This window comes from Pelophylax lessonae, assembly GCF_965119305.1.
Source record: "Pelophylax lessonae genome assembly, chromosome: 9".
Taxonomy (NCBI): Eukaryota; Metazoa; Chordata; class Amphibia; order Anura; family Ranidae; genus Pelophylax; species Pelophylax lessonae.
In genome coordinates, this window is record NC_138776.1 from 152,997,107 (window position 1) to 153,011,223 (window position 14,117).

Genomic DNA, 14,117 nt, shown 5'->3' on the forward strand with positions numbered 1-14,117 from the left:
TCTGTAATCAGACCCCCATCTCTCTCTCTGTACTCACACCCCCATCTCTCTCTCTGTACTCAGACCCCCATCTCTATCTGTACTCAGACCCACATCTCTCTCTGTACGCAGACCCCCATCTCTCTCTGTACTCAGACCCACATCTCTCTCTGTACGCAGACCCTCATCTCTCTCTGTACTCAGACCCTCATCTCTCTCTGTACTCAGACCCCCATCTCCCTCTCTGTACTCAGACCCCCATCTCTCTCTCTGTACTCAGACCCACATCTCTCTCTGTACTCAGACCCCCATCTCTCTCTGTACTCAGACCCTCATCTCTCTCTGTACTCAGACCCCCATCTCCCTCTCTGTACTCAGACCCCCATCTCTCTCTCTGTACTCAGACCCCCATCTCTATCTGTACTCAGACCCACATCTCTCTCTGTACTCAGACCCCTATCTCTCTCTGTACGCAGACCCCCATCTCTCTCTGTACGCAGACCCCCCCATCTCTCTCTGTATGCAGACCCACCATCTCTCTCTGTACGCAGACCCCCATCTCCCTCTGTACTCAGACCCCCATCTCCCTCTGTACGCAGACCCCCATCTCCCTCTGTACACAGACCCCCATCTCTCTCTGTATGCAGACCCCCATCTCCCTCTGTACTCAGACCCCCATCTCTCTCTGTACGCAGACCCCCATCTCTCTCTGTACTCAGACCCCATCTCTCTCTGTACTCAGACCCCCATCTCTCTCTGTACTCAGACCCCATCTCTCTCTGTACACAGACCCCATCTCTCTCTGTACGCAGACACCCATCTCTCTCTGTACTCAGACCCCCATCTCTCTCTGTACTCAGACCCCCATCTCTCTCTGTACGCAGACCCCCATCTCTCTCTGTACGCAGACCCCCATCTCTCTCTGTACACAGACCCCCATCTCCCTTTGTTTGCAGACCCCCCATCTCTCTCTGTACGCAGACCCCCATCTCCCCCTGTACTCAGACCCCCATCTCCCTCTGTACGCAGACCCCCATCTCCCTCTGTTTGCAGACCCCCCATCTCTCTCTGTACGCAGACCCCCATCTCTCTCTGTACTCAGACCCCCATCTCCCTCTGTACGCAGACCCCCATCTCCCTCTGTACACAGACCCCTATCTCTCTCTGTATGCAGACCCCCATCTCCCTCTGTACTCAGACCCCCATCTCTCTCTGTACGCAGACCCCATCTCTCTCTGTACTCAGACCCCCATCTCTCTCTGTACTCAGACCCCATCTCTCTCTGTACACAGACCCCATCTCTCTCTGTACGCAGACCCCCATCTCTCTCTGTACACAGACCCCCATCTCCCTCTGTTTGCAGACCCCATCTCTCTCTGTACGCAGACCCCCATCTCTCTCTGTACGCAGACCCCCCCATCTCTCTCTGTATGCAGACCCCCATCTCTCTCTGTACGCAGACCCCCCCATCTCTTTCTCTCTGTATGCAGACCCCCCATCTCTCTCTGTACGCAGACCCCCATCTCCCTCTGTACACAGACCCCCATCTCTCTCTGTATGCAGACCCCCATCTCCCTCTGTACTCAGACCCCCATCTCTCTCTGTACGCAGACCCCCATCTCTCTCTGTACTCAGACCCCATCTCTCTCTGTACTCAGACCCCCATCTCTCTCTGTACTCAGACCCCATCTTTCTCTGTACACAGACCCCATCTCTCTCTGTACGCAGACCCCCATCTCTCTCTGTACTCAGACCCCCATCTCTCTCTGTACGCAGACCCCCATCTCTCTCTGTACGCAGACCCCCATCTCTCTCTGTACACAGACCCCCATCTCCCTCTGTTTGCAGACCCCATCTCTCTCTGTACGCAGACACCCATCTCTCTCTGTACTCAGACCCCCATCTCTCTCTGTACTCAGACCCCCATCTCGCTCTGTACGCAGACCCCCATCTCTCTCTGTACGCAGACCCCCATCTCTCTCTGTACTCAGACCCCCATCTCTCTCTGTACGCAGACCCCTATCTCTCTCTGTACACAGACCCCCATCTCCCTCTGTTTGCAGACCCCCATCTCTCTCTGTACACAGACCCCCATCTCCCTCTGTTTGCAGACCCCCATCTCTCTCTGTACTCAGACCCCCATCTCTCTGTGTACGCAGACCCCCATCTCTCTCTGTACTCAGACCCCCATCTCTCTCTGTACGCAGACCCCCATCTCTCTCTGTACGCAGACCCCCATCTCTCTCTGTACTCAGACCCCCATCTCTCTCTGTACGCAGACCCCCATCTCTCTCTGTACTCAGACCCCCATCTCTCTCTGTACGCAGACCCCCATCTCCCTCTGTACGCATACCCCCATCTCTCTCTGTACACAGACCCCCATCTCCCTCTGTACTCAGACCCCATCTCTCTCTGTACTCAGACCCCAATCTCTCTCTGTACGCAGACCCCCATCTCCCTCTGTACTCAGACCCCATCTCTCTCTGTACTCAGGCCCCCATCTCCCTCTGTACTCAGGCCCCCATCTCCCTCTGTACGCAGACCCCCATCTCTCTCTGTACTCAGACCCCCATCTCTCTCTGTACGCAGACCCCCATCTCTCTCTGTACGCAGACCCCCATCTCTCTCTGTACACAGACCCCCATCTCCCTCTGTTTGCAGACCCCATCTCTCTCTGTACGCAGACACCCATCTCTCTCTGTACTCAGACCCCCATCTCTCTCTGTACTCAGACCCCCATCTCGCTCTGTACGCAGACCCCCATCTCTCTCTGTACGCAGACCCCCATCTCTCTCTGTACTCAGACCCCCATCTCTCTCTGTACGCAGACCCCTATCTCTCTCTGTACACAGACCCCCATCTCCCTCTGTTTGCAGACCCCCATCTCTCTCTGTACACAGACCCCCATCTCCCTCTGTTTGCAGACCCCCATCTCTCTCTGTACTCAGACCCCCATCTCTCTGTGTACGCAGACCCCCATCTCTCTCTGTACTCAGACCCCCATCTCTCTCTGTACGCAGACCCCCATCTCTCTCTGTACGCAGACCCCCATCTCTCTCTGTACTCAGACCCCCATCTCTCTCTGTACGCAGACCCCCATCTCTCTCTGTACTCAGACCCCCATCTCTCTCTGTACGCAGACCCCCATCTCCCTCTGTACGCATACCCCCATCTCTCTCTGTACACAGACCCCCATCTCCCTCTGTACTCAGACCCCATCTCTCTCTGTACTCAGACCCCAATCTCTCTCTGTACGCAGACCCCCATCTCCCTCTGTACTCAGACCCCATCTCTCTCTGTACTCAGGCCCCCATCTCCCTCTGTACTCAGGCCCCCATCTCCCTCTGTACTCAGACCCCCATCTCTCTCTGTACTCAGACCCCATCTCTCTCTGTACACAGACCCCATCTCTCTCTGTACGCAGACCCCCATCTCTCTCTGTACTCAGACCCCCATCTCTCTCTGTACTCAGACCCCCATCTCCCTCTGTACTCAGACCCCCATCTCTCTCTGTACGCAGACCCCCATCTCTCTCTGTACGCAGACCCCCATCTCTCTCTGTACGCAGACCCCCATCTCTCTCTGTACTCAGACCCCCATCTCTCTCTGTACGCAGACCCCCCATCTCTCTCTGTACGCAGACCCCCATCTCCCTCTGTACGCAGACCCCCATCTCTCTCTGTACGCAGACCCCCATCTCTCTCTGTATGCAGACCCCCATCTCTCTCTGTACGCAGACCCCCATCTCTCTCTGTACGCAGACCCCCATCTCTCTCTGTACTCAGACCCCCATCTCTCTCTGTACGCAGACCCCCATCTCTCTCTCTGTACTCAGACCCCCATCTCTCTCTGTACTCAGACCCCCATCTCCCTCTGTACTCAGACCCCCATCTCTCTCTGTACGCAGACCCCCATCTCTCTCTGTACGCAGACCCCCATCTCTCTCTGTACTCAGACCCCCATCTCTCTCTGTACGCAGACCCCCATCTCTCTCTGTACTCAGACCCCCATCTCCCTCTGTACTCAGACCCCCATCTCCCTCTGTACTCAGACCCCCCATCTCCCTCTGTACTCAGACCCCCCATCTCCCTCTGTACTCAGACCCCCATCTCCCTCTGTACTCAGACCCCCCATCTCCCTCTGTACTCAGACCCCCCATCTCCCTCTGTACTCAGACCCCCCATCTCTCTCTGTACGCAGACCCCCATCTCTCTCTGTACTCAGACCCCCATCTCTCTCTGTACTCAGACCCCCATCTCTCTCTGTACGCAGACCCCCATCTCCCTCTGTACTCAGACCCCCATCTCCCTCTGTACGCAGACCCCCATCTCTCTCTGTACTCAGACCCCCATATCTCTCTGTACTCAGACCCCCATCTCCCTCTGTACTCAGACCCCCGTCTCTCTCTCTGTACGCAGACCCCCATCTCTCTCTGTACTCAGACCCCCATCTCTCTCTCTGTACTCACACCCCCATCTCTCTCTCTGTACTCAGACCCCCATCTCTCTCTGTACGCAGACCCCCATCTCTCTCTGTACTCAGACCCCCATCTCCCTCTGTACTCAGACCCACATCTCTCTCTCTGTACTCAGACCCCCATCTCTCTCTGTACGCAGACCCCCATCTCTCTCTGTACTCAGACCCCCATCTCCCTCTGTACTCAGACCCACATCTCTCTCTCTGTACTCAGACCCCCATCTCCCTCTGTACGCAGACCCCCATCTCTCTCTGTACGCAGACCCCCATCTCTCTCTGTATGCAGACCCCCATCTCTCTCTGTACGCAGACCCCCATCTCTCTCTGTACGCAGACCCCCATCTCTCTCTGTACTCAGACCCCCATCTCTCTCTGTACGCAGACCCCCATCTCTCTCTCTGTACTCAGACCCCCATCTCTCTCTGTACTCAGACCCCCATCTCCCTCTGTACTCAGACCCCCATCTCTCTCTGTACGCAGACCCCCATCTCTCTCTGTACGCAGACCCCCATCTCTCTCTGTACTCAGACCCCCATCTCTCTCTGTACGCAGACCCCCATCTCTCTCTGTACTCAGACCCCCATCTCCCTCTGTACTCAGACCCCCATCTCCCTCTGTACTCAGACCCCCCATCTCCCTCTGTACTCAGACCCCCCATCTCCCTCTGTACTCAGACCCCCATCTCCCTCTGTACTCAGACCCCCCATCTCCCTCTGTACTCAGACCCCCCATCTCTCTCTGTACGCAGACCCCCATCTCTCTCTGTACTCAGACCCCCATCTCTCTCTGTACTCAGACCCCCATCTCTCTCTGTACGCAGACCCCCATCTCCCTCTGTACTCAGACCCCCATCTCCCTCTGTACTCAGACCCCCGTCTCTCTCTCTGTACGCAGACCACCATCTCTCTCTGTACTCAGACCCCCATCTCTCTCTCTCTGTACTCAGACCCCCATCTCTCTGTACTCAGACCCCCATCTCTCTCTGTATGCAGACCCCCATCTCCCTCTGTACTCAGACCCCATCTCTCTCTGTACGCAGACCCCCATCTCTCTCTGTACTCAGACCCCCATCTCTCTCCGGTTGGTGACTGTGTACAGCTCTATGTATGTGAATGAGCCCCACACTAGCAGTGTATACTATGTGTGTGTGTGTGTGTGTGTGGAGTTGAGGAAAACATTGTGGTTGCTCAGAGACACATTGATGATTCTGTATCTCCTTATCATCCCCCCTTTGTTTCCCGGGTTTCTCACACGGCTGTATTGTGTTTATTGTACACACAGGGGACAGTGACACCCCGGACAGCAGCCCCTCCTCCCTCACCCCCTGGGCTGGGCGTCCGCAGGAAGGGGGGCGTGTCCCGGGGAAGTCTCGCGGTGCTGGCCTCTGAGCAGTGACAGTGCACGGCCGGAGCCGAGGGACAGCAGTGTATCTGGCAGGGTGAGCCGGGGAGCGGAGGAGAGGACACACGGAGGATTGGAAGGGCCGGAGACAGCAGAGGAGGAGAAGAAGGTGTGAGCCGGAGAGAGGGAGGGGAACAGGAGCCGCCCCGGAGGAGGGGGAGGGGGAGACGCAGAGGAAGAAGAAGAAGAACACAGCTCGTCCCGGCTCTTCCCTCCTCTCTGACAGACCGCCCGCCGCCTGATGTGACATCGCCTCCACCGCTACTACCAGGATGGCCACCCCCGCGACCTGCACCCGCTTCACCGACGAGTACCAGCTCTACGAGGAGCTCGGCAAGTAAGGAGCCACGGGGAGAGGAGTATACTGACTGCATACTCTGCTACTGGGAGTATACTGACTGCATACTGTGCTACTGGGAGTATACTGACTGCATACTGTGCTACTGGGAGTATACTGACTGCATACTGTGCTACTGGGAGTATACTGACTGCATACTGTGCTACTGGGAGTATACTGACTGCATACTGTGCTACTGGGAGTATACTGACTGCATACTGTGCTACTGGGAGTACACTGACTGCACACTGTGCCATAGGAGTATACTGACTGTGCTATAGGAGTATACTGACTGCACACTGTGCTACTGGGAGTATACTGACTGCATACTGTGCCATAGGAGTACACTGACTGTGCCATAGGAGTACACTGACTGTGCCATAGGAGTACACTGACTGCACACTGTGCCATAGGAGTACACTGACTGCACACTGTGCCATAGGAGTACACTGACTGCACACTGTGCCATAGGAGTACACTGACTGCACACTGTGCTACTCGGAGTATACTGACTGCATACTGTGCCATAGGAGTACACTGACTGTGCCATAGGAGTACACTGAGTACACTGACTGTGCCATAGGAGTACACTGACTGTGCCATAGGAGTACACTGAGTGCACACTGTGCCATAGGAGTACACTGACTGTGCCATAGGAGTTCACTGAGTGCACACTGTGCCATAGGAGTACACTGAGTGCACACTGTGCCATAGGAGTACACTGATTGTGCCATAGGAGTACACTGATTGTATACTGTGCTACTGGGAGTATACTGACTGCATACTGTGCTACTGGGAGTACACTGACGGCATACTGTGCTACTGGAAGTACACTGACTGTGCCATAGGAGTACACTGGCTGCACACTGTGCCATAGGAGTACACTGGCTGCACACTGTGCCATAGGAGTACACTGACTGCACACTGTGCCATAGGAGTACACTGACTGCACACTGTGCCATAGGAGTACACTGACTGCACACTGTGCCATAGGAGTACACTGACTGCACACTGTGCCATAGGAGTACACTGACTGCACACTGTGCCATAGGAGTACACTGACTGCACACTGTGCCATAGGAGTACACTGACTGCACACTGTGCCATAGGAGTACACTGACTGCACACTGTGCCATAGGAGTACACTGACTGCACACTGTGCCATAGGAGTACACTGACTGCACACTGTGCTACTGGGAGTACACTGACTGTGCCATAGGAGTACACTGACTGTGCCATAGGAGTACACTGACTGTGCCATAGGAGTACACTGACTGTGCCATAGGAGTACACTGACTGTGCCATAGGAGTACACTGACTGTGCCATAGGAGTACACTGACTGTGCCATAGGAGTACACTGACTGTGCCATAGGAGTACACTGACTGTGCCATAGGAGTACACTGACTGTGCCATTGGAGTACACTGACTGTGCCATTGGAGTACACTGACTGTGCCATTGGAGTACACTGACTGTGCCATTGGAGTACACTGACTGTGCCATTGGAGTACACTGACTGTGCCATTGGAGTACACTGACTGTGCCATAGGAGTACACTGAGTGCACACTGTGCCATAGGAGTACACTGAGTGCACACTGTGCTACTGGAGTACACTGAGTGCACACTGTGCCCTAGGAGTACACTGAGTGCACACTGTGCTACTGGAGTACACTGAGTGCACACTGTGCCCTAGAAGTGCACTGACTGCGCAGTGTGCTACTGGGGTACACTGGGTGCGCAGTGTGCTACTGGGGTACACTGGGTGCACTGACTGCACGCTGTGCCACGGGGGTGCACTGACTGCACGCTGTGGCATGGGATCACTGTGCACCTTACACCGGACCGTGGGACCAGACTGTGTGATGGGATCAGTCTGGGCACTGCACATTACACAGGAGGTAGAATGGGCTCAGGCTGGTGCACACTGCACTGTATGATGGGCTCAGCCAGGGGTACAGCAGGCTTCCAATGGGGTGCGCTAGACTGTAGGATGGGATCGGACCGGGGTGAGCTAGACTGTAGGATGGGATCGGACCGGGGTGAGCTAGACTGTAGGATGGGATCGGACCGGGGTGAGCTAGACTGTAGGATGGGATCGGACCGGGGTGAGCTAGACTGTAGGATGGGATCGGACCGGGGTGAGCTAGACTGTAGGATGGGATCGGACCGGGGTGCGCTAGACTGTAGGATGGGATCGGACCGGGGTGAGCTAGACTGTAGGATGGGATCGGACCGGGGTGAGCTAGACTGTAGGATGGGATCGGACCGGGGTGAGCTAGACTGTAGGATGGGATCGGACCGGGGTGCGCTAGACTGTAGGATGGGATCGGACCGGGGTGCGCTAGACTGTAGGATGGGATCGGACCGGGGTGCGCTAAACTGTACGTTGGGATCGGACCGGGGTGCGCTAGACTGTACGAGGGGATCGGACCGAGGTGCGCTAGACTGTACGTTGGGATCGGACCGGGGTGCGCTAGACTGTACGTTGGGATCGGACCGGGGTGCGCTAGACTGTACGAGGGGATCGGACCGGGGTGCAGCTTGCTACATGGGTTGTACAATGGGCCCAGGCCCAGACTAAACACATTACACAGACTGTAGAACGGCCTCAGACTGGGCACAGGGAGCAGAAACTAAGTAGAGGAGACTGCAGGGACACTTCAGTGACCGGGGTAGAGTGGATCTGACAAGTAGTTGGAGAGTCCCAATGTTGGCAGGGACTCTGTAGCCTTTAGATCACAGGGCAGTGGACGTCACCAGGAGAACACTGTCACAAGGGCTTTAGAGTGACCATCCATGATGAGCACACCAGATAATAGTGAGGTAGACGGATCACCTGCGTAGAAGGGACAAGCAGCTCATGGAGATCACACAGCCTGGGGGGGATAAGAATGATCATGTCACACATGGAGACCCGGGAAGAGGGGACAGGATCGGAAACATCCGGTGGCAGACACACAGGTTTATTCCAGACCCGGATGGGGGGGGGGGGCAAGGCTGCTGACATAATGGCACAGCCCAGAGTAGTTTTGTAGAAGCAAAGATGTGAATGAAATGCTGTAAACGCATATAGAGCAAGGCCAGGCATACAAGGCACCTCCTGCATAGTGACATTGATTAGTGACCTGACAGGCACAGTGACAGCGTCACACAGAGATCATCCCGGCACACAGAGCAGCCGGTCTGGTCTTTGTAGGGAGGGGGGCGGCGAGGGGTTTAGAGATTTTAAGACTGAGCACCAATCGCAGCTGTACTACCTAGACAATAGGACAAAGACATTTCTTTCATTGGCTGTTCTTATGTAATAGAAGACACTTGGCTCTTTATTCAGAGACCTTTCAGACGGCATCATCATTGCTTAGACCAGGATAATAAATATCCAAAGGTTTATCCCGGATTTTCTTTTGTGTAATGACAATGTGCTGGATGTGTGCTGTCATTTGACCATAACACTCCTATGGATGTCAGTGTCGGCTGTGTTTGATTGGCCGTGTTCCTCCATTGGTACACACGGTCTATAATATCCCGCTGAGTTACCAGATACAAATGAATCAACGTCAGGCACAGCATTGGTCTTTGGAAGATTGCCTGATCTGTATCAGATCTTATCTGGAAGCTCCTTATCACTTTATAATGGGAAAATGAAGCACTTCTACTATGTTTTATACACAGTTTGTGTTTAGTAGGCAGTGTAATGAAACTCTGTTTAACTTACTCGGTAAAGCTCATCATACACGTTATGGCATACACATTAATCTGATTGTACAATCTCCTTTAGATCTAATATTTATATAGTACAAAGGCTTGCTTAATTGGGTACGAAGAATTGATTGCTTTGTTTATTTAGGTCCTCCAATTGACAACATTTTATACATTTTAAAGGGTTAGTTCACCTTTTCAAGAAAAAGGAAAGGTTAACCCCTTGGAGCTGGCCCTTTAAGGGGATTAGAATGCCAGGAGGCGGTGCGGGGCTTATGGTCATGTGACTGCCATGATTGGTGGTCACATGATCAGAAAGCTTTCCGTTAACCAGTAACTGTGCCCGGGGTGCACGCAATCGGCCCATCTCTATTTGCACTAATGCACGCAAATATGCAGCTGCTGCTGCTCTGTGCCAAGGCTGTACTTTGGCTGTACTTCTTTGGCTGTACTTCGCTTTTTAATTAACTTCAAATTTCTTTGCCACCCTTCTGAAACTCACTGCTTAAAGTGGCTGTAATACCCAGTGCTGCCAGGATAGTGATCTGTATGTAACCCTGGAGTGAGTATCCATCAATAATGCTTATGGTAGTAATCATGTGACTGTTCTGACCAAGTGCTACTTGGTTCTGGGACACCTTCATCGAAGAAGCCTCGGATGTACTTTTCATTGGTGGCTGCCCTGGCCAATGAGTGCTTTGTGCATTTTGAGCGTTGTGATTGATACTTCTTCCAGGGCTGTGCATTGCATTGTGTGGACCGCTACTCCGGCAGCATGGGGCATCACTCATGGCCACTGTGTGGAGCGGGGTCTGGAGAGTGGCCAGGATTTTTGGGGTTTGTCTTTTAAATTTTTCATGAAAAGATACATTTCTCCTTTTAATGTGGTTGTAAAGGCTCAAGGTTTGTTACCTTCATGCATTCTATTCCATTCTGAGGCTTTGTGTGCGTTTCTTCACATTTTAAGGAGTGAAGTGCCGCATAGAAGAGGAGAATTTTTGACTTTTATTATGGAAGGACCTGAACAACACGCATAACATGTTTTTGCACATTTTTTGGGAAACTCCCTCTGAAGCCAATGGGGCCATAAACAACTCATTCTGCTTCAAAGGTAGATTATGTGCCTTTTGGAGCTTCAGGCATCGAGCTACAGACGTCCGAATGCTCTAATTTGAACAGGGACGTATTTAAAGGCTGTTAACCTTCTGGATCATGTTGCACAATACATCCATATTTAGGGTGTAACATTCCAAACCTGCCCCCCCCCCCCCGCAACCTGATTTACCCCCATTAAAGCAGCTTGGCAGATCTTCTCCCTACACCCACTGATACATATTAAAAACAGCTCCGCCCACACAGTGCGTCATTCATTGACAGAAATCTGTGAATGAGAAAACTACAAGTCCTGTCTGCCACCACACTGGACAAGTCAGTTCACATGGGGGTTATTTACAAAAACCGGAGAGTGCAAAATCTGGTGCAGCTCTGCTTGGAAACCAATCGGCTTCCGGGTTTTATTGCCAAAGCTTAATTGAACAAGCTGAAATTAGAAGATGACTGGCAGATTCCGAGTGCTCCAGTTTTAGTAAATCTTTCCCTATGTCCTCAGCTCAGTAACAGAATGCCTGTAAATAGGTGCAGGCAGTGTGTGCAGGTGTCTGGCATTGCACCCGTGATCCACTGATTGTGGGTACAATGCCCTGCGGGTTCCTGTGAAAAAATAATAAATTCACATTTCCTGCAAAAATATGTGCATTTATAATTGTTTTCAAAAAGGTAAACTTCACTTTTAAAGCTGTAGCAAACTGCCACCAATCTAAAAAAAAAGAATTGGCTTATCTGCAGGTACAATTTTTAAAGTGGACCTTTCTCTCTATTCCCCCCCCCCCCCCCCACAGTTCCACATTTGGCACTTTTTTGAGGGGAGGGGGGGAGCAGGTACCTGGTTTTGACATGTACCCTCTCCCACTTTTAGGCAAGACCGCCATGGTGATCCTCCCCCCACCACTGCCTTCTGGGACACACATAGGTTGCAGAAGACAGTCGGACCATTCAGAAAGTGCAACGCGACTCGCACATGCTCAGTAGGAAACCAACTGTGAAGCCTGAATGCTGCACTGCTGATTTCCCTTAGGCTGGCCATACACTATACAATTTTCTTGTTCAACTTTCCTTTAGATTTACCAAAACCATGTAATATAGGGTCAAACCTAAACACTTTCAATTTGTATGCAGTCAGGCAGGCCCTTGCACTACATAGTTTAAGGTAAATCTAAAGGAAATGGAATAAGAAAATTGTATAGTGTATGGCCAGCCTTAGTGAAGATGCCGGCACCTGAAGCTGATTAAACTTGAATAATCGACTCTGGGTGCCGACATCGCAGGATCCCTGGACAGGTAAGGGTCCTTATAACAAAGGTCAACAGCTACAGTATTTGAGGCTGCTGACTTTTAATGGTCTTTCCCCAGACTGGAGCTCCTCTTTACCTTCCACTGCCGTTTGGATGAGGGTAAAAGGGACCCTCCTGTGACCGTGCACCCTCATAGAAGATGCTGCTTTGGAAATTTTCATGGCTGTGGGGGACTCCACTCTCACAGCCGTGCCATTCATTCACAGAGCTTTGTGAATGAATGAACTACAAGTCCTGTATTCCACCGCGGCAGAAGGACCTGTAGTTGCCAATGAATAAGGACACTCTGAGTCCATTGACGCTTCCTCCAGCTCTCCAACTGAAAGCCTTAAGGGCCATACACACTATAAGATTTTCTGAAGACTTTTTCCTTCAGATTTACCTTTTCTATGTAGTGCAAGGGCCTGCCAGATTGCATACAAATTGAAAGTGTTTAGGTTTGACCTCATATTATATGGTTTTGGTAAATCTAAAGGAAAAAGTCTTCAGAAAATCTTATAGTGTGTATGGCCCATTACCCTGGTAAGACATCCAGCTGGAGAAGAGTCTGCTGGAGCCTGGCATTGCACTTGGAATCCATGGAAAATATAATAAATGCACGTTTTTTTTTTTTTTTTGCTGCCATTTATTTTTTTTTGTAAAAGACGGACTTAGCCATTTAGGTTTTTTTGCTGATATAAAGGAAAAGCAACCCTAGCAGCTTTTAGCTTAACAGTATTCATGAATTCTTTTAAGTGAAATATTCGTCTTCAGGTTTTTCTAATACATACAAATAGCATTTTCTATACTGCTACATGTCGTCTGCTTGCTTCTTTCTTACTGTAGCAGGTATGTTTCATTGCTTCTTTACCTCTAGAATTCAGACTAAGTACAAAGAACATCCAGCTGAGCCATAATCCCTTTGTTATCAGTGGTTGCAGGCCTGGCATGTGTTGGGTAGAAGTACGAGTGGCTCCTGCTCATTTATATGGCTCTTCTGTTCACTGCATTGCAGAAGTTTTGGCCAAATCTCCCTCTCCCATCCTTTTCCTTTGTTCAGCTTCTATTAACTGTCTGTCGACTCCTATGGCCTGATCCCTGCTAATTAATATTACATTTTTTTTTTTTTGCTTTTATTCTGGTCATTCACACTAAGATTCCAACTTGGCGTACGCACTTTTCCCCCCTTAGTCGCTTCCAAAGAGTAGGACTACATTTTATGCGTTGTCATTACTCTTCGTCTTTCGTTGTGCTGTTAACCTCCGCTGTCCTGTAGGCTTGTCTCAACCGAACGTGGCGCTTAAAAAGTTTAATGAATGTGTGTAATAGAAATGTGTGAAAATTGCATACTTAATTATTTCTACATGAAATCAGTTATGCTAATTATCCCCTGCTCTGTAATTTCTAGCGTTATAGTGTGTTGCCTTTTTAATTATAGTAGCGTGAACCATAAATCTTACATCTTCAAGTTTTTTTTCTTTTAACAGTTGGTAACGGATGTTAATGTGACAGGTGTATTTACACAGGTAATCCTAGGATGGCTGAATATTATCATGCTGCACTATACTATTAGGATAGGTAAAAAGTCTCTCTGGCTTTTCATGTGTTGTCGTAGTACAAGGTCAAGGGCTTGCTGGGGTTTGTAGTTCACAGCCACTTGACAGCTGCATTTTTCATTCAGAGGAATTCAGTAAAGTCTGAATGACACACTTCTGTCGGTAGTGACCTTAAGTGCCGGATCACACATATGCAGTGTCAGACATCGCATGTGATTCGCACCGCACTGCTCTGCAAATCACATGGATGTCTGTGTGTTGCAAAGATTACAGATTGT

The 14,117-nt window shown here is 51.3% G+C and overlaps 1 protein-coding gene across 23 annotated transcripts in view; it reads left to right on the top strand.

Moving 5' to 3' along the window:
- The first annotated feature begins 5,981 nt into the window (after positions 1-5,981).
- CAMK2G (calcium/calmodulin dependent protein kinase II gamma) overlaps positions 5,982-14,117 on the top strand; it is a 400,936-nt gene continuing 392,800 nt past the window's right edge. For 10 of the 23 annotated variants that reach the window (XM_082267524.1, XM_082267541.1, XM_082267535.1 and 7 more), the window contains exon 1: positions 5,982-6,193. In XM_082267524.1, coding sequence (XP_082123650.1) covers positions 6,129-6,193 — 65 coding nt within the window. In that variant the 5' untranslated portion in view covers positions 5,982-6,128. The remainder of the gene's footprint in view (positions 6,194-14,117) is intronic. The other 13 variants (XM_082267546.1, XM_082267530.1, XM_082267527.1 and 10 more) reach the window with 2 other exon arrangements.